Here is a 20,586-nt window from a genome sequence, read left to right as displayed (position 1 = left end):
ATATTTGTGAGTTGATCAAAATGTCACAAAGAACAAATCAGCAATGTACATTGGTCTACATTTTATGTACAGTATTGAGAACACAATGAAATGATAACTGGACTGATGTTAGTACAAGGACCTACTGTATGATTTTTGCACTGTATGAATGCATTGTTCAAAATATTGCACAAGGCACAATTTAGTTTGAGATTTTTCAAGACACTGGAGAAAAGTTAAGTATTTTAATCTCATAGGCATTTATTCTTGGCAAATTTATAATAATATATAAAGTTCATCATCATTATTGGTACAAGTCTGTCCGTTACTTATACTAAATTCCTTGGTCACTGCATGGATAATAACAAGAACAAGAACGAATGCCTGACCTGGACCCTTGGTGATTATTGAATTGACAGGCACAATCAATATATAGAAATTTTAACAGCTGTAAGAAAACAGTGTCTTTCCATTTGCTTCAATAAATTTATGTCAACACAGATCCCACAACCCAACTCTGTAACTATATATACTGAACACCAGAAAGCCTTCTAATATAATATAGTTATCTACAAGACTGTACAATACATTGTTACCCTGCAATCCAAAGCTCTGCAAGAGCCCAACCAAGCTCTGAGTTTTGTGTGAGGTGGTGATGGCCCAATCACTTCAGTGTTGGGGGGGGGGGTGTGATGCTACAGGTGCACACGCCAGCCAAGCTGCTGCGTAAGACATTTTGCACTGAGGAGGCCTAAAAATATGTCAGTTATGGGGAAATCAATGCAGAACAGTTGGAATCTAACTAAAGTAGCCTAATATGTTTATAGTTATGTAGCAGCATTACCGGTACCTTTTATTATGAGGGTGTGACTTCAAAAAAGGGTTATATAAGGATATAACTTGGGGGGGGGCAACCCTCATTCTCAGTTAGCCCAGTAAAGGGCTCTCATTGACAAACAAACTGCGAGGAAAATATCAATTTATTTCTTAAGGAGCTACTGGAATAAAATACTAGATGTATGTGTGTGTTTTTTTTCTTTACATGGCCACAAATAAAAGGTCTATTTAGCTTGCCTTGCAGTCTTATTGGTGGTGGTGAGGTTTTATGGTGACTGCTCTGCCATATCCACAGCCCCTTGGATCTTGTGTCTCTAAGCCAGGCATCCCCAAACTCGGCCCTCCAGCTGTTTTGGGCCTAGCTAACAGGACCAGTGGTCAGGGATGATGGGAATTGTTTTGTAGTTCCAAAACAGCTGTAGGGCTGCAGAGTCTGAGGATTTCTGCTCTAAGCCCTCCCCCCCCCAAAAAATTATCCATATTCTACCTGCCCTCTTTCACGCTTAACACCAGTGGGTATCTGTGCCCACAGATCTTGGCATCTTCTCGGGTAAGGTACATCACCACAGAAAAGCACTTGCACCACTTCAAATGGTCCCTTAGCAGGCCTTTGGCCAGCTTTAGGATTGCTTTGTTCGTATTTTAAAAGCAGAGGATCAACAGCAGTTGTAGAGGGAGGGTGGGAAAGCCATCGAAAGCCAAAAGAAAAAGAGTAGATATGATTTCCAATGTGTGACAAGGAAACCCCTTCATCAAGGTGTTGTTGGTTAAAAAAAGAGAAATGCTTCTGAAGGACAGGTTGATAGGGGAGGGTTTTCCAGAGCAGCACACCTAAGCATTCCATTTCCTCTTTTTATTTTATGGGGTGCTGTCTACCTTGTGGCTACAGCCCTGAACATTTCCGCAGTTTTATGTGAATGAGACAGCCCTGGCTTGTGTAGATTGCTATGGTGCACCATAGCTGCCAGACAACAAAGAGCCTCAAATAATCAAGTTAGTTTTCAGTCAGAAATCACAATGGATGCAGTTGCTGCCACTACCTTTCAAGACGGTTAAACCATGAAAATCTGGTCACAGACCATGAGCATAATTATGCTACCGAATTAGGCTAATGACTACGAATGGTATCAAGTCACTGGGACATATTTTATGTAATAACCTGAGATGCTTAGAAACAATAACAGTGGCTAATACTGCCTATTAGGTCGTGAGTCAGCCTGCATACTGAGTTAATCAAATGTGGCGCCTCAGAATTAGGACTTAAGTCCTAATTTACCATCTCAGTGTGCTTTGTCCCTGTGTACATTTGTGTAAATTGAGCTGCCCTTGGGATACAACTAAATGTGGCATTAGGAGACCTGGGACCAGAACTCCTGCTCTGTTTTTTTGTTTTAAAGAAAAGGACTTTAATGGCAGCTGTGGGGTCAGGAGACTCTAATTAGGGCTGTGGGACTGGGCTCAGGAGTGATAAACCTTGCTCCCTGCCTCATTTTCCCAATTAAACACCCACACAGAAATTTAAGCTGCTAGTTACCCTGTGGGGAAAAATATACGGGTACAGGTAGTTTCTTTACAAAACTCAGTCAAATATATTTGTGGATACTGCTGTCAAAGTTACTGTGTGTATGAACTGCACAATTTTAAGACCCAGGGACTTACGAGAGAGGGTGTTAAGCATGTAACCAACTATCACCAGTATAGATATTAAAATAATAGTTAGGATTACACATCCCACCCCATGGATGCTAAAGGGTGTGATGTGTAATCCTAACAATCCTTACCTAGAGGAAGGTGCCGCTTAGCCAGGGTGATTTACTCCCCTTGCATGTGTGCTTAACATTGGGGCCTTAAGTGCTAATCCTAGGCTGGACAGGGTCCACGACTGGCTATTTAGTTCTGTTAATCCTGTTCATTTTTCATTTTGAATTACACACACCTTTAAATAACTCAGATGCAGTTAGCGAATCGTGTAAATTTAAGTATAATCTGCAGGTTTTGGAGTAATACTTCAATGGCAGTCTGTTGCTTCTGACACAGGAAGGTATTTTCTAAGACTAAGGCTGAAATCCTTGCTTCTGAGTTAACACATGGTTAGGATTCTGCTGCAAAACGGCTGCTCAGAGCAGAATGGCCTGATTCTGTTTAGAAGTGGGTTTATGCTAAAGGCTTGAGTCTTATGTGGGGTAGGGGGCCCATGGTAATCTACCCCATTTACTACCATTCCTCTGAAAACATTTATTTCCCCCATTCCTACAGTAATGATATTGGGGGGGGTCCCATTTTTATCTAATTGCTTAGTGTGGGGAACAGATACATAGGAATATAGATAGTTATCAAGTCGAGACAGCTGGCCCATCTGTCTAACTATTTTCAATACTAACTGGCAGAGGATTTCAAAGATTTCAGGCAGAAGTAGTCCTACTTGGAAATGGCACAGATAGATACCTGGGAACTTCTACAATGAAAAGTATATTTTCTACCACTGAGCTGCAGTCTTTCCAGGTATACCTGCAAGTATTCTTTGGGCAGGGAGGATAAAATCTGGGGAAGGAAGGGGTAACACCTCCCCCCCCGGAAATAGTATGCATTCCCAATTAATATATACTCTTTTAAATAAATACAGTTAACAAATTTAAAGGCAGAAATGTATCAATGCACAAAGAAAAAGACTCAAACATGTTCTTTTGATGAGAGCTTCAAGCAGAAATAGACCCAACTTTCATTATATATTAGGGATTAGATAGATTTGCTCTGGTTTTTACAAGCAGCAAAAAGGGGGTAGGGACCAGCAGCAGTTGAACCACAGAAATGAAAGTGACAGTTTAAAATTCCTCAGTGAGGGAGAGGGGAAGATATTGACTTCTTTAAAGCATTGTGCTTGATCCCTGAAACTATATCATCTGTTGCGGGAGCTTTGGGAGCTATAGTCTTTCATCGTCACTGTCACTAATTTTCTTAAATGCAATGGGGCTCGCTTGCTTCAAAGAGGTCTTTGAAATGTCTGTATGCATGGTGGACATGGCTATCGTCTCGTAGTCATCATCCCTAGGGTGGAAATCGCAGAAGCGAAAGAAAACCTGCAAATCCCTCTGGAAGTTCTTGTTGAGGAACCCATAAAAGATGGGGTTCACGCAGGTAGAGATCATAGCCGTGAGGTGACAGATCAGGAACAGCAAATTGTGGCTGCAAGAAGCAACAGGTAGAATTTCATGGTTCCAGTCAAAGACTGTGTTAAAGACGGTCAGAGGGAGCCAGCACACCGCAAAGGCCACCACAATCGAGATGAGCATGATGTTGATCCTTTTCGTTTCAGTGGATCGGTATTTATTGTCTCTCATCTTATCCATCATGTTGCTCCTCCTTTTTAAGCGCATGTATATCTGCGGGAAAACAAAAATTCAAAAACAACTGTGTAACCTAAAACTGTGGATCCTACAGGCATTTCTTTGGAGGAAACAAAGAACGGGTAAGACACATCACGAAAACAAGATTCTCTCTTACCTTTAAGTAGCAAATAAATATAAAGCAAAGGGGTCCCAAGTACTGTATCACCAAGAGAGCTGTGGTATACGAGAGCCTGATTGTCTCCAGTGGAAAGGAATCCAAGCACACGTACTTCCCTTTGTATTCCTCTATTGTTAGATTGGTGAAAGGTTCGTCGGTCAGTATGTGATACACCAGGAAAGGCAAAGATGAAGCCACCGCTAGAGTCCAGATCGCAGCAATCCCTATGTAGGCATGTCTGTTGTTTGGCCTCCAGCCACGAGGGTTGATAATCAGCTGGTGGCGCTCAATAGCAATGAGGACCAAAGAGAAAACCGAGACTGTGATGGAGACACACTGCACAAAAGGGTTCAGCTTGCACATGGCCTCGCCAAAGACCCAGTGGTCCATTAAGGTGTAGACAAAGGTGAAGGGAAGACACATGATGGTGATGAGGAGGTCCGAAAAGGAAAGGTTGACAATGAGGATGTTAGTCACGTTGCGCATCTCCTTTTGTTTTAAGATGATGATGATCAAGGCCAGGTTCCCAGAGATGCCCAGAAGGATGACGGCCCCGTAAGCCAGAGCCAAGGTGAACACCATCGCCAAAGGCACGTGACAGTCTTCATCTTCAAAGTGAACGAGTCCAGAAGCCTGCTTTGAGACATTCTGAATGGAATAGTTTCCTGCCGAGGAAAGAAGTGATGAATTCATGTTGGGTTTCCCCACACGCACACAACAATCTGGGCCCACGCTGAGCAGTGGTCTGAAATGGCAATCGGTTTCTCAGAAGCACATTCAAGGCGTTAATGTTGTTCTCCTTACACAAAGAACAGGCTCCCAGCAGAAGCTGCCACAGAAATGTTCATGCCATCAATAATGCACAACCTGCAAAGGCAAAAATAATGCACATGGATTTTTCTTGGGTTTTCAGAAATGGAGGGAGGTGTTTTGTACTTTATTGGAAAACCAGGGACCTTCTTAATCACAGTGGGAATATTTATTCCTCCTCACTGCCAGGAATAGGCTATTGTTTTCTATTATGTAGTGGCTGTTTAAACCTGAATTTTCACTGCTGAGGTAATATTCAGAAGGGACTGTAGGGTTATCAGTTGCGTGTCAAGGCCCCAAGCCAGCCCCCCATAAGAAATAAATTCACACTAACACAGAATTTTGGTTTAAGTTTAATGGGCAAAATTTAGGCCACAACTTTATTGATTACGGTAAATGTATTGGCTTAGGCATTGGCAATAGACTATATCTGACTCCTGCCCACCTTGCAGGGAGTCATGAAAGGGTAAACCACCGAAAGAGGTACCACATTGGGGAAACCCGCCTGTAGCTCTCCTCCATGTTCCCAGAGGCCTGGCATGGCCCTAGCCCCTCAAGTGGACTTCGGACAAGATCCAGGCCCCGGATTCCTTTAAAGGAATACCCTTGGACATGGAGGGGCAGGCGATGGCTGACCTGCCCTCCCCCCCTCCCACATCAATAAGCCAATGCCTAACCGCCAAACCTTACAAAGTTGTGACGATTGCTAAGAGGTAGGTGAAAACCATGTGGCCAATGCCAGTCTGCCAAATGGAAAAATTCCTGCCTGGCCCCCGTCCCAAGACAGGTGACCAACCAAAGTCCAAAGCAAGGCCAGAGGACACCTAAAATAAAAGGGCGGGTGGATGGGTGTTCGGCAGCGCGAAGCAGGTGCACAGCACACGATGCGCTGCCGCTCATATACCACCCCCACCCCCACACACAATCACCTCTCTCAAAGTGATTGGCCAAGGAGGCCTGGGATGATTGTGGTGCCACCCTGGCGTGGAAGGCCTCACTCCACCTACACTGGGGGGTGGGGTGGAGCTGTATTGAGGGCTTGCCCACAACCAGGATCATTTTTTAAGATGATCCAACTTCTCATTCCCTACAGCAGGCATGGCTAACCTATGGTGCCTCCAGATTGCATTGGAGTACAACTCTTATCATCCCTAACCATTGGCCATGCTGATGGGCACTAGAATCCTACAACAACTGAACGCCCACATGCAAAGCTCCCCTGCCCTGCACAGAGACAATATTAATTAGACCTACATCTTTGTACCCAGAGAAAGGATTCCTCTTTGCATAAAGCTTAATTGCAATGCATTGCACCTAAAGACAACAAGCAATATCGGGTTGACTCACAGGCATCTGGCTGAAAGTCGTTCCTGGGGTGCGTGTTCCCAAGGACTTTGAGACAATAACCACGGGAGATCTACACATGCTGCTAGTTTTAGTGCCCAATGTTAAGCATGTTTACCCAGAAGCAGTGCTGGATTAACACACAAACTAAGTAAGCTGCAGTTTAGCACCCCCTAGATACTAAATTTCAACTTTTACATAAATTATTTCAAAATCAAAAGGAGCAGGGTGAAGAAATTCTGAAACCAGACATTATTGTTCTGTTGTGTATATACTTAATAACTATGCAATTACTGGTCATATCACGTACAGAAATAACCACAATTAATATCAAAATTTCATTCGGCCAGGTGTCCATAAGCCGTCAAAGAGCACTGGTGGCAGACCATACCAGGCTTGACTGCAGAAAATATTTGGCCTAATCATAAATTAGTCTCATGTCTCATTTCAAAGGTTCTTTTTTTAAAAAAAATCATGGAAGTGATTTAATTTTGATGTCATGTGTAGAACACACCTAGTGCATGTTGTGTTGTTTCTTCCAGTGAATAAGTGTTATAAGTGTTCTTGCGTTGCTGGAACACAAAGTCTTCAAATATGCTAACTAAGAAATCATAAGGCGCTTCACTGAAAGTTATTCCACATGCAAAAAGGCTTATTGCAAAAATATTCGTTTTAGTTAGATTGTTTCGTTTTTGGCTGCCTCCTTGCCTATGTGGTGGAATGTCTGCAAATATAAAAGCGTGTTGTTTCGATTTTCATTGTCCTTTCTGTTGAAATAATAAACATTTTTGGGTAATGCTCTGGGGCCTCTTAAACTTGACACAACCCTGCTCAGAAGTAAGTACTACTGAGCTGAAATGCAATTTTCTGCCAAGTAAGTGTGTCTAAGGTTACAATAGCGCAGCCTAATATAAGAGAGCCTCAACAGGAAATCTATCATTGTGCCAGCATAAACCCGCAGATGAGTTATGATTAAGAATGATGCCATGATACATTCATCTGCATTATTTTCTGACACTCAGTTCAAGGGTTTAGCTGCCATAATTTGGAATTCAGACTGCACGGTCACATATAGGAACTTTTCTATAGACCCAGAGCATACGAGATTCCAGCAGTAAACACAGTTTAATGATCAAACCGAGTACTTCTTGAGTACTAACAAAACAACACATAACACATTCTTGGCCAGTTCAAAGCACTTATTCATTTGGAAAGGTCATGGAGCAGAGAAACACTAAGCAATCATCAATCTCATTCACATTAGGAATAATATTGCAGGTCACTGTGAGAAGCTCAATCCTCAAAGAAATCAAATGGAGGAGGCCAGCCCACTGAAAAATTTCCAGCCACCAGTCAGGCTGAGAGCTCATGAAAGTTCTCTCAAAGGTGAAGACTCCTTGCCCTTCAATATCATCCTAATGCAGGATTAGCCAATGTGGTGCCCTGCAGAGGTTGTCACAGAATACAACTCCCATCACCTCTGACCATTCACCATCCCAGCTGGGGCTGATGGAAGTTGTAGTCCAACATTGGGTCACCACATTGCCTACCTTTGTCCTAATGTCCCCAGAATTCAAAGACCATGATCAAGATGTATTCCTTGGTTCTTCAGTCACATTGCAAAAGCATGAAGTTTGACATGCAGGGTTAAAATGACAAGCGCCTAGAATTCTGCGTACAGATATAGGTTCAGATGATTGAAGTTAATTGCTAAGTATTTCATTCCAATAGATGTTGCTACAGGTTTCTTTTGTTTTTAAATTTGTTCCTGTTCTTTATATTGTAACGTACAGCAAATGTCAGTGGAGCAGCACGGTTCAGAATAAATTCCATGCACATACAAAACTGAAAACATTTTAAAGTGACTCTAAGGAGAGGGGTTAAAATGACTTGTGACCGACCCAGCTGAACACAGGGTAGTAGATATATATGATGGTCCACTAGAGGTGTGGTAAACCTTATGGGTTTGCCTCCTTTCTGCCTGCCTGCCTGCCTGAGATCTCAAAGACAGAAGGGCACGATGCAATAAATAGACTGAGGACTGCATTTGGATTGGTGGGTCACTAGTTGTAAATGCCTGAGATATAGATAGATGATAGATAGATAGAGAGAGAGAGATAGACAGACAGATATAATGGAGCTATACTTTCAGCTCAAGGATCTAATTAGCTGTGATAAGCACCTGAGTGGCTGTCACACACACACCCCGCCCCCCAGATCTCCTTGGAGCTTGCTGCCACCTTGTCAGGCCCCTACACAGTGGTGAGAGGATGCTACATTCTCCATCCACCTCACGAACCACCACAGCACAAATCCTGTGCTTTGTGCTTTGGATTCTCTCCCCCCCCCCCCCCACAAACCAGCCTCCCTAAGCCACCCACAATCTTGACTGGGATCACAGCCTGAGGGGGAGGGGAGAGTTAACCCTTTCTTTCTGAACCTTTTCCCTACCAAGCCCCCACCCCACCCCCGCTACCTTTAAAACAAAAAACAAAACAAAACCATATTGTGTTTCTGAGCTGGATCATGCCCCACACACTTTTAAAGTGGAGAATTCCAAGCACAGCTTCAGAGAGAGACACATTTAACTTGCCATTGAGTTTGGCACTGATCTAGTCAGTGGTGACTGGTGCCCATTGGGACAGAAGGCAAGGAGACCAATAGGCAGAGCCTGATGATGTTAGTTTTGTTCCCATCCTCCTCCCTGCTGAGTGCTACAAGGGGCAGGATTCTGACAGTCAGTGCTACCCCCTGGAGTGCTTCTAAGTATGTAAGCATGCAGGCAGGTGGGGACTGACTGAGGGCAGAGTGAGGCTGGTGCCCCATTCATCCTAATGGGTCAACCTCCACCATATATATATTTTGTGTTGTGACCTCCTCTGAACCTCTTCTTTTTCTTTACTCCCCTTTACTCCCACTTAAAAAAATTTAATCCTTTTGGCTATGCTCTTTTCAGCTACCAAGGGACAAGCGCTCAGTGCATTGGAGCAGAGTTACTCCAATGGTTCTTGAAAGCAGTCTCCTTCCCTAGTTAATATTCCAGCTGGCCCCTGGAAGAACAGTAGGGGGGCGAGCACAAATAAGGTATCCTGGTTGCTTTCATCTCTGGCAGAACTGCTGTCTAGCAGGGATAGGGCAGCCACTGAGGAGACAGGAACAAAACGAAAAGGATTCAAAATTAAAGAGGATTTGAGGGAAAGAGCAAATCAATATTTATCCACGGAACTCAAATACACACACAACAGAGCAATCTCTTGCCATTTATGAAGAGGCAGGATAGAAAGACGGAATCAATGGAAACTTAAACCAGCAATTAATTGACCCACATTTGATGCAATCAATAGACCGCAAAGCCTTGTGGGGTATTTCCCCCCTCTTCTGAAACCTCTTCATGCAACTTAAGTTTCCCCTTAAATGGAAAGGCTTGAGCTGAAGGCTGAGTTTACCAAGGCAGCCCACAGCCTTGATCCATAAGAGCACCTACTTTTCATTGGCTTATATCACAGATGGGGAACCTTTTAGCTCGTGGGCCAGAGGTGGCCTGTGGGTTCCTCCAACCTGGCCCACAGCCTCTCCTCCTCAGCCCCTTGCCTGTGCTTAAAAGGGGAGCTGGTGCTAACAGAAACCTGACTGCTGTCCAGTGGGGTGAGAAGCAAATACAGTGGTACCTCGGGTTAAGTACTTAATTCGTTCCAGAGGTCCGTTCTTAACCTGAAACTGTTCTTAACCTGAAGCACCACTTTAGCTAATGGGGCCTCCCGCTGCTGCCACGCCGCCACCAGAGCATGATTTCTGTTCTCATCCTGAAGCAAAGTTCTTAACCCGAGGTACTATTTCTGGGTTAGCGGAGTCTGTAACCTGAAGCGTATGTAACCTGAGGTACCACTGTACAGCTGGAAAGGAAGAAGGGAATAAAATAATACCTTCCAGCCATACTAGAAGACTCAGAGTTTCACACACACACACACACACACACACACACACACTTCCATTCAGGCCCTATCAACTTTCAAGGAAGGCACATTTCAGCCAGGCAAAAGTACTTGTGAGAGAACGGAGCAAAACTGGTGAGGTTCTGAGGCTTACGGAGGGGAGGGAAGAGTCCTGAGGATTAGATAGGGAGGCCTACATTCAGCCCCTAAGCCTGAGCTTCCCCACCAGCTTAAGCCCAAACCAGCTTCAACGGTCTTTGGAGCTTGCTGGCTGCCCTTTTACCTTCCTCCGAGTTCTGATAAACAAACTAGCTTCATTTCTCGTGGTCAGCAAATGCAACATAGATGACAAACATGAAAGCTACAATAGTGGAAGTGTGGTAGAAGAAGACATGGCATTTCAACCAGTGAGGTTATCATTCACCAGCATCCACTGCATGCCCTCCCAACATTTCTCTGTTGAAAATAGAGACGTCTCACTCCATAATGATAATTTTACTATTTATACCCCACACATCTAACTGGGTTGCCCCAGCCACTCTGAGCAGCTTCCAACATATATAAAAACCTAATAAAACATAAAACATTAAAAAAAAAACCCTTCCCTATACAGTGGTACCTCAGGTTAAGTACTTAATTTGTTCTGGAGATCCGTTCTTAACCTGAAACTGTTCTTAACCCGAAACACCACTTTAAGCTAATGGGGCCTGCTGCTGCTGCCGCGCCACCAGAGCACGATTTCTGTTCTTATCCTGAAGCAAAGTTCTTAACCTGAAGCACTATTTCTGGGTTAGCGGATGAACCAAGCGCCCAAGCAAGGTTTCAATAACAGGACTTAGACTTGGACTAGAAAGCAGAGCCTCTCAGCATGGAGAAAAGGTGAGCTTCTCCATTTAAAAGAAGACCTAACCTGGGGGGGAAACTGTAAAGACCTGATGAAGAGAGCACAGCAGAGGTTATATTTTCTGAGAATGCTCCGGAAAAATAATCTCTCAAAGGACCTGTTGATGGCATTCTACCATTGTACTGTTGAGAGTGTATTAACTTATGGTCTGTGTGTGTGGTTTGGGAGCTGCACAGTCAGGGGAAAAAACAATGCTGTCCAGGGTTGTAAAGACTGCAGAGAGAATAATTGGGTGCACTCTTCCCACCTTGGATCAAATCTACGCTCCAGGTGTCATAAGAACATAGCTGTCAACGTTTCCCTTTTTTAAAGGGAAATTCTCTTATTCCGAATAGGATTCCTCGCAAGAAAAGGGGGAAGTTGACAGCTATGCATAAGAAAGCTGCCGAGATAGTGCAGGATAGTACGCACCCCGGAAATTATCTCTTTCAGCTTCTGCCTTCTGGAAGAAGGCACAGGGTTATAAAGACTAGCCGCCTGAGAAACAGTTTTTATCCAAATGTGATTTTGGTTTTAAACACAGTGTAAGGTAGTCTCTGTGGGAGTATATTGTATTTAATTATGGAGTATCAGAGTTTTTAGGGGGTTAACCAGGCTGGGATAGCAGGCTTGTTGGTTTCTGAATGTCTGATGTAGATTTTTTCAATTTCGTTGTTCTGTATGGGACAATGACAATAAAGATTATCGTATCGTATTGTATAAAAGGCACCTCATCTATGCATCTAGAGCTAAGAGGAAGAGCTTCCAGGCTAGATGGTGGAGTTGCATTCATGTGCCAACATCCCTCATTTTAGAAACATGTGGTGTGATCCTAAACATGTTTAATCAGAAACAGGGCTGCAAGTTTAGCGAATTTTATCAGCATGATGAATCCATTAAAATATATTGGTCAGCTAAAAAGGTTCCCCTAACTTACTGACCATCAGGTTTAAATAATAATAATAATAATTTTGATCTTGTTGTTAATTTATTTAATTTTTTATTCACCTAATGGCCCCTCTGCAATTTACAGCCAGGTTTTAAAACATGCATTTGTAAAAACAAAAGCCACCAAAAGTTAAACAACTGATCAGAACATAAAATGAACACCATATTCCAAATGGGATGGGGGCTTTATCAGCAACCTAGACTGGTAGCAATAGAAATCTTGGCTTAGCTGGGTCATATTCTTGAAGCTACCAACATGAGTTTGACCAAACTGCGGGAGGCAGTGGAAGACAGGAGTGCCTGGCGTGCTCTGGTCCATGGGGTCACGAAGAGTCGGACACGACTAAACGACTAAACAACAGCAACAACATTCCATCAAATGCCTAGGTGGAGAGAAAAGTCTTAATGTGGTGCCAAAAATATGTCAGTGTCAGTTCTAGGACAGCGTGTCACAGTCTGGAGATCTGGGGATGTCAGGGAAGAACAAAGACAAGTCCCTCTCTACTGCTGCCACCCTCCAAAGCTTTCTCAGACAGGGCAAACAGAGAAGGGGCTCAGAGGACACGCATATGGTTCAGGTAGAGTTTTCTTAACAACAACAACAACAATTTGCACAACAAAATTGATAAAATGGATGACAGAATTTACTAATAAAACAGCAGATGACAAGCACCATCTTAGACAGGGAAGGGGAATCTGTGTTCCTGCAGATTTTCGTGGATTCTGGCTCCAACACCCATCCCTGAGCATTGGACATGCTGGCTGAGATGGTTTAGAGTTGTCATCTAGCAATATCTGAAGGGCCAGTGGCCCTATGCTCAGGGATGGGTGTTGGAGCCAGAATCCACAAAAATCTGCAGGAACACAGATTCCCCTTCCCTGTCTAAGATGGTGCTTGTCATCTGCTGTTTTTATTAGCAAATTAGTATATTAGTAAATTAGTAAATATGAAGCATCTATATATTAGAAGAGGTATTCCCTTCTGTGTGACAGAGAAGAGGGAATGCGTCTTCTCAGTGATGCTTGCTGCAACAATACATGTATCATCATCTAAAAATGAATAGGGCATATTATTCCCTTATTTTTTTCTCTCCTTTATGCATATTGAATAATCAATCAATTAAACTTCATTTTGGGCTTTTCCAGGTTTGCACATTATTTAGCTGCTAATACACTTCCCCTCTATTTGAATTAGATGGGGGCTGCCCACACCTGCACCTACCTGAATTTGTATATGAGGTGCAGCTTCAGTTCTTCCTGTTCATGCCTGTAGCTGTTCTGTGCTTGTCCCTGTCTTCCAATTGGTTGATACTATTATGCCAGTTAAGTACTGTCAGGGCATGTGTGCAGGTAGATGCATGAGCCTTGTTTTTAATAAACATTTCACCACCCCACCCAAGAAGTGTGCAAAAGCAAATTCGTTCATTCCGTTTTCTGATTTTGTGCAAAAGAAAGAAAGGAAAACAGCCTTTGCGGAGCACACTGGAAACAGTTACAAGAATGACCACAAAAGAAATGAAAGCAATGAAGAAGTACTGGGTATGGGAAGGGGAGGAGCAGAAAGTGGCAATTGCTCCAATCAACCAAAATCACAAAAACAAATAATAATACATGATCCCGAGTGGAGTGGTTTGGAAGGGAATTTGCATTATTCCAGTATCAGGTGAACCTGAATTTACAAGCAGAAGCATTAAGATGGGCATTGTTCAAGGGTAACATCATGTGGACAACACAAATTAAATGCGAATGCAAACAGCTGCAAACACACAGTAAACTGGTGTGAAAAAGCCCATGATTAATCAGTTAAGATCTCTTTCATTGGAAAACTATCCTCCTTCTAGGACCCATGGAGTAAGTTACTTCCTAGCTAAGTATGATTAGTTTTGCAGCCTTACATACTGTTACACATGACCCCAATCTCCACAGCAGTGCAAGATTCCAGGGGACCGAGCGCTTACACAGGACCTGTGTTTCCTTTAGAAATGAGGCACAGCGAAGAATGTAGTTCATTTACACATATATACAACCTGAGTCCAAGCTGGAGGGCAGCAGCATTGGATTTAAACAGACACCTGCCATTTCTCTGCCTCTCTCTCCAGCCCACTGCTTACTAATTCTGTTGAATAACTCTACAACACTCTGCACGAAGCTTCGGCCCACATTACTCCTAACTCTCTATTCTCTCCCTGGCTTTTTGCAACACAGGCAGAGGAGACGTCCCACTCGCTTTGATCCTGTGTTGTGCTATATTACCCCCAGGCTGCCATCTCAAAGGGGATCCGTCTGACTTAATTTACACTTAATTTATGTTGATTCCCTTGGATTAGCATTGTCTAGCACACAGCCTAATCACAGGGGTTAGGCCTAATGCACAAACAGAATCTGGCTATTTCCTGCTTCTAACACCCCCAAGCCTTTGTTAAATTCTAATACTGCTGGTGCCAGGAATTCAGGAAAAACTTAAACTTTGGTATCAGGCTGCATAGGTGCCACCCTAAACACACTAATAGTGCAACAACAACAACGGTGCAATCCTCTTTTACTTCAGTGGGGCTTGCTGTCAGATAAGAGGGAATGGAACTGCCTCTTTGGAATGCATTCCTGTACCACTTAACTGAGAGTTAGCCTCATTGAACCCAATTGCTCCCAGTAGAACAGGATTGCACTGTTAAGTAAGGAAAGGCATGGTTAAGATCACGCTCGTGTTTAATATTCACACCCTGCCTTCTTTCCCATCTATCAAAACTTTCCAAAGTTGATTGCCCTGAGCAAAGGCTGGACTGCCAGGCAAGAGCCTATTCCTGAAAGGGAATCTTGATAAACCTTTCTGACCCAGACACAGGCAAATCCTCACATCAGAACACAGGGGTGCCAACTTGAATACAATATTGGGGGGCATAATCGATCACAAGATGCACACATGCACACCATTTGAATGGCAATGTCCATTGATGGGGATGGAGGGGCTCAAATATTTTATGAGGGGGAGAAGGGACCTTGGCCCCTAGGAGTTGGCTCCAATGTCAAAACATAGCTCCAGAGGATCACAGTCACTGACCAAACTGCAACCCTTTCTGCTTCATTAAAAGGGCAAAAAGCAGGAGGTGTAGACAGAAAACTTACACGGACCCCAATATAGCCCGATCCAGAAACCAGTTAAGCCAAAGGACGTAGGATGGGGAGCTGAGGAACTGGCTTCTATGCATGGCAAACTTTTTGACTCAGTGAGACTTGATTCCAAACAAACACGCACACCCAACTCCCTACTCTTAAAACACTTAGAAAAAATCTCTGTTGAAATCTTCTGAATACATTTATACTATTGTTGTTGGGAGAGGCCTATTATTATTATTATTAAGTTGTCTGCCTTCACACGTTGAGAATGAGATGTCAGGTTGCAAACGATGTACCCTTCCATGGGAATATGCTCATTGAACTCAATGGGGAAAAATATACAGAGGATGAGACTAGACATAGTCAAGTGCATCGGCCAGAACGCTGTGTGTGTGTGTGTGTGTGTGTGTGTGTGTGTGTGTGTGTGTTGAGGGGAGGCAGGGAATGCAAGACTTCCAATTTTCCTCTTCAGCCCTTAAGAAGCTCCCACATTGTCAGCATCTCCCCCAACCCCCTCTCCCACGCCTTGCATGGCTCCTGAATCCTGGGAAGCTAAAACAGCACCCTTAGAGGAGGGAGGAGGGGGATAGGATCCGCCTGTCTGTGTGTGGACGCAACCAAGGGAGGTTAAGGAAGTGGGACCTAAACCGGCTTCAATCCGATTCATCCTCACGACCAGTCTGTAGAGTGCAGCAGACGTCAGGCCGTCTTCCTCCAATTGTCTTCCATTGTTTGAGCCTCTTTGCTTTCATGCAACAAAAGCCCCCACTTAACATGGGGAGAACCCTCCACCAACGACGGACCCCCTCGTGGGAATTGAGGAGACGTGGCTAGTTCGTTTCATCTGCTCTAATTCCATCTGCGCTTTTTCTGCGGAGGAGACCTGAGCCTCCTCTGTGTCTTGGTTTTGGAAAAACGGGGGTCATTTATTTGCCACGATCGCCTTCCTTTCTAATACATCATTACCCACAATACTGTCCTCCCCGCCCCCCCGGTCTCCTGGAGACCTCGTGCGCTCCTGAGCCGATCGGCTGTAACTTGACACCCACCCCGTCTCATCCCACCGCGTCTCTCCAATCGGACCCTCCAGTCCGGATCTGCCCTAAACATTAACTACAGGCGACTCCCTGCAGCTATAGCTGCTGCGTCTGCCGAAGATTCCTAAGGGTCAAGGTTCAGCGGGGTATTTACTACCCCTTCCGTATACTTTCTAGAAAATAAAGGCTTGGAGAAGGACGGGGAACCTCCAAATGTCTCCAACGCCCATCACCCCTGACCACTGGGGATGCTGGCCGGCGAGGAGAGCAGGCGGAGCCCCACCACATCTGAAGGACTACACAGGCTTCCCACTGTTGTCCCTTTCGACGGAAAGAGCGGTCCCACTTCCCTTCAGCGGGTTACCCTAACCCGAAAAGACTCTCACTTCCAGCAGAAGCTGGACGGCCATCTGTCGTGGATGCTTTAGTTGCGATTCCTGCTTTGCAATGGGCTGGGGGACCCCAACCCCCTACAATTCCCCTCCTTTCCTCCCTGTATACCAGCTTCTTCCCTATGTTTACATTCCTCCTGGCTGGGAGAGCCAGGCGTGCGGATGAAAGGGGCCAGAGATCGCGCGCCTAGGTCCTTCTGCTAAGCGCTCCGCGCCTCTGCCCGCCCTTTCGCCCTTCGCCGTTACTGACAGATTCTCCCCAGTTTTTCGGCATCGGCTGGCTTGAAGACCTACAGAACAGCCTTCGGCTCTACTCACAGCTTCTTTCCTCTCTCTTCCAGCAAAAAAGAAAAAGCCCCCTTCTCCCCTCCTTCTCTCCCTCTCCCTCCCTCTCTCTCCGATCTTTTCGGAAGTTTTGGTGGCTTGAGATGCGCCCCTTACAAGATGCCCAACAGGCGCGTCCGACGGCGCTGCCTCGGATCGCCTCGACAACTACGCTCGAAGCGGTTCTCTTCCCATTACTGCGAAGCCCGGGTCTAGCACGTGTCAGATTGGGGAGATCGCTCGTTTCGCGGGCACGGTCATTCCGTCCAATGTGCAAATGGGATCAGGTAAACGCCTTTAGGGGGTGGGGAGAGATCCTCTGGCTTTTTTTAAAAAAAGGATAATAACAGCCACAAAAGAGTGTCTCACCTGCATTCTTCCTTTCTTCCAAGCACCATCCTAAGTGCTGAAGCGAGAGGATAAGAGACGGTTGACTTGGGAAGCGAAAGGCAAAAGAAGGACAGACCCGCTGGCATTTGCCCACCACGGATCCCGAAGATTGGGTGAGCGGAGCAGGAGGCGTCCCCCTTAAAGCTGAACTCCACCTTATTCTCCCACTATCACATGACGGTGTGCGGTGCGGGATGTGAAGATCCCAGCACACGCGCCTCACCTTTAAGCTGCACATCTGGAGGTGGGTTGCCTAGTAATTCCGAAATAAATGTAATTAAGTATGGAAACTGCAGGGAAGGAGGGGGAGCGGGGAGGAAAGGGGCTGGGAAGAGCTCTCGGGTGTGGGAGACAGTTTCTGAAATGCTTCTGCAATCCGGATTTTTGTCGGCGTGGTGGTTTGCGAGCCTCCGCCACCTCGTGGCCGAAGCCCGTCGGTGCCGAACCCTTCTCTGGGCATGGGGTTATGTAAAACGATCATTAGCGGGAGTAGCGGCTGGGATGTGATTTCATATGCAACCCCCACCCCACCAAAAAAAACAAAAACAAAAACAAAACCCTCGGCTTTTTCGAATGAGAAAATTCGACTGATGGAGAGGCCCAAACGTTTTGTGTGTGTGTGTGCTTGTGTGTGTATAAAAAAATCTATTAGTTAAATGGAAAACACAAAGAAGATGAGCTATCACTTCTGAAATCAACTAACAGAGCAATACAGTGGTACCTCGGGTTAAGTACTTCATTCGTTCCGGAGGTCCGTTCTTAACCTGAAACTGTTCTTAACCTGAAGCACCACTTTAGCTAATGGGGCCTCCTGTTGCTGCCGCGCAGCCGGAGCACGATTTCTGTTCTCATCCTGAAACAAAGTTCTTAACATGAAGCACTATTTCTGGGTTAGCGGAGTCTGTAACCTGAAGTGTATGTAACCTGAAGCATATGTAACCCGAGGTACCACTGTACATTAGTCCAGAACTGGAGATATGCCATTGCTATGCTGGCAGAACAGGGTGCCACATCCAATGTGTGCCCGGCCCAGGATGGCAGGGAGAAATTAGCATAAAATACAAAAGTGATGTGTCTGGGGAAATGACAGACACAGTCTCCTGGCATCTCTGGAAATTCCCAACTGCATCCTACCAATCCAAAGCTGTGCTGGGCCCAGCGATGCCACCCCCCCCCCCCCACAGAGGCAGCCAATGAACTCAGCACAATTGGGACACACCCATTGCACCCCATCACCGCCACAAAATGACGACCTGGAACCCCCTACTCTGTTAAGCCATGATGATGCAGCTACTAACCGCCCCATTACCACCAGTCCCCAGGCATGCTCTCAGGCAGGGCTTTGAGTCCACGTGTGTTTCTTACTGTGGCATTTGCCTGTTCTTTTTAAAATGTCTGTACAGGGGGAGAGAAAGAGTTAATAGGTAGACCAATAGAAAAGCCAGAGGTGGAGCCTACCTGTTTATAAAAGGGCTTAGCCCGAGGTTTGGGTTGGTTGGTTTTAGTTAGTTGGTTGGTTGGTTGCTTGCTTGCTTGGTTGGGAAAGGCAGTTGGGAAAGCAGTTGGCAGACAGTTGGAATTAGAGAGACAGTTAGTGCAGTTGGCTCTTGTGTGAGGGGAGGTAGAAGAGTTAGAGACAGCATAAAATAAGACCAAGAAGGTAAAGAGTAACACTGTTTTCAATGCAGTTAAAGTTTATTTGTGTTTGCAATAAATTACACTCTTATTTGTTAACTTAAGAACCTGACTGAGACTAAGTGATTTACCGGGGAGGACCTGGTTGGTGGCAGCGGATTAGTGGTGTAGAGGTCAATAGTCCATGAGACGACCAGGGGCTCCATACGAACGCCACACTTACAACTACTGTTTTTCAGCAAACACACACAAGGGAAGAAAGAGAGTCCACATGACATAGCATCTATATAGCTCCCTGGGCAGACCCACATGCCAGCAGACACATTGGACAAGAGTTCAAGACCCACCCAGGGTGGGGCCAGGAGACACAGCAAGTGCAGCCACAAAACATATGAAACGCCTGCTGGATCAGGCCAGTGGCCCACCTAGGCCAGCATCCTGTTCTTACAGCAGCCAACCAGATGCCTGTGAGAAACCAAAAGCAGAAGTGCACTCTCCCTGTGCTTTCCTGGAATTCAAAAGCCATGGAACAGACTGGAACAGAAGCGACATCCAGCGGCTCATTGCATAGGGCAGCAGAGGGGAACCTAATGAGGTCCTTGTGTTTTGATGGCCTTTCTAGTTAGCCTCTGAGGCTAAATGGTGGCTCAGCACCACTTTCCAAGGAATACAGAGAAGTATATCACAGAATAAATAACTCTGTATGTGGTTTACAAAAATTCATTGACAGTAATGTACCAAAAAAGGAACCATGCAACAGTTGAGCAGTGAATTGTCATTGCATAGTTCCTTTTTGGCCCAACCAGAACAAGATTCATGAAACAGAGATTGAAATCTCATTGTCAGAGTTCTGTTGCAATTGCACCATCAACAAGTATACACATCGAGAATTATTCTCTTGGACTCATTGCAGGAATATTTGGAATGCCTTTTTTGAAAAAACCTTGATTGCAGGCTTTGCCGGCTTCTTGCCACGCCCAGACATCCTGGATACTTCTTATTACAGCAGACAACTACAAAGACAAGAGTTTTCTATTTGGAATATTTGACTTTGATATATTGAATTGTGTATGTCGCTATGATTTCGGCATTGTAGATATCATTTAAAACTCTTAAGTATTAGGTGGTGTTGATTACTGTCAATGAATTTTTGTAAACCACATACAGAATTATTTAGTTTGTGATAGGCTCTGGTGGCAGCAGCAGCCATTCTGCTTGTGCTCCCTGAGAGGTCTGCTCCCTCGTGGTACAGGGCATCTGAGTGAGCAGGAAAAGGAGGGACTGTGTCCCCTGCCCACCTCCTTCTGAGACCCATCCTGAGGCAGGCAGCTGGTGCTGGATCATATTAGGGTCTGACCAGTGGCGTAGCGTGGGGGGTGCAGGGGGTGCCGGCCGCACCGGGCGCAATATCTGGGGTTAGGGCAAATCCATGGGTTAGGGGGCGCAAATCCATGGGT

At 45.1% G+C, this 20,586-nt stretch overlaps 2 protein-coding genes across 5 annotated transcripts in view; one reads left to right on the top strand and one right to left on the bottom strand.

Annotated features, from left to right (window-relative positions):
* Positions 1-220: 220 nt before the first annotated feature.
* On the bottom strand, positions 221-19,568 carry NPY1R (neuropeptide Y receptor Y1). 3 transcript variants are annotated; one of them, XM_083631260.1, is made up of 3 exons: positions 18,953-19,568; positions 4,318-5,187; positions 221-4,196 (listed from the first exon to the last, which is right to left on the bottom strand). In XM_083631260.1, exons 2-3 carry the CDS (start codon positions 5,011-5,013, stop codon positions 3,738-3,740), a joined length of 1,155 nt encoding a protein of 384 aa, XP_083487386.1. In that variant the 5' UTR covers positions 5,014-5,187; positions 18,953-19,568; the 3' UTR covers positions 221-3,737. The 3 variants fall into 3 exon arrangements, with proteins under 3 accessions (XP_083487386.1, XP_083487384.1, XP_083487385.1); XM_083631258.1 differs by lacking the exon at positions 18,953-19,568 and adding an exon at positions 17,474-18,348 and having other exon boundaries at positions 4,318-4,985; XM_083631259.1 differs by lacking the exon at positions 18,953-19,568 and adding an exon at positions 17,474-17,581.
* The window catches only part of NPY5R (neuropeptide Y receptor Y5), a 30,320-nt gene continuing 27,365 nt past the window's right edge, over positions 17,632-20,586 (top strand). The window contains exon 1 of one of the 2 annotated variants that reach the window (XR_014552164.1): positions 17,632-17,738. The gene's annotated coding sequence lies outside the window, so the exon portion shown is untranslated. The remainder of the gene's footprint in view (positions 17,739-20,586) is intronic. The other variant, XM_083631268.1, reaches the window with a different exon arrangement.

The sequence above is a fragment of the Podarcis filfolensis genome, assembly GCF_964270895.1.
Source record: "Podarcis filfolensis genome assembly, chromosome: 9".
Lineage (NCBI taxonomy): Eukaryota > Metazoa > Chordata > Lepidosauria > Squamata > Lacertidae > Podarcis > Podarcis filfolensis.
The sequence above is the reverse complement of the archived record's forward strand: the minus strand, read 5'-3'. Positions and strand labels throughout refer to the sequence as shown.

Excerpts from the sequence above, each read along its gene's own strand:
- NPY1R (XM_083631258.1), bottom strand. The coding sequence starts at position 17,732 with ATGTGCAGCTTAAAGGTGAGGCGCGTGTGCTGGGATCTTCACATCCCG. Across the intron at positions 4,986-17,473 it reads GGAAGAAAGGAAGAATGCAG|GAAACTATTCCATTCAGAAT; the intron begins GTGAGACACTCT and ends TTTCCTCGGCAG. Across the intron at positions 4,197-4,317 it reads TATTTATTTGCTACTTAAAG|ATATACATGCGCTTAAAAAG; the intron begins GTAAGAGAGAAT and ends GTTTTCCCGCAG.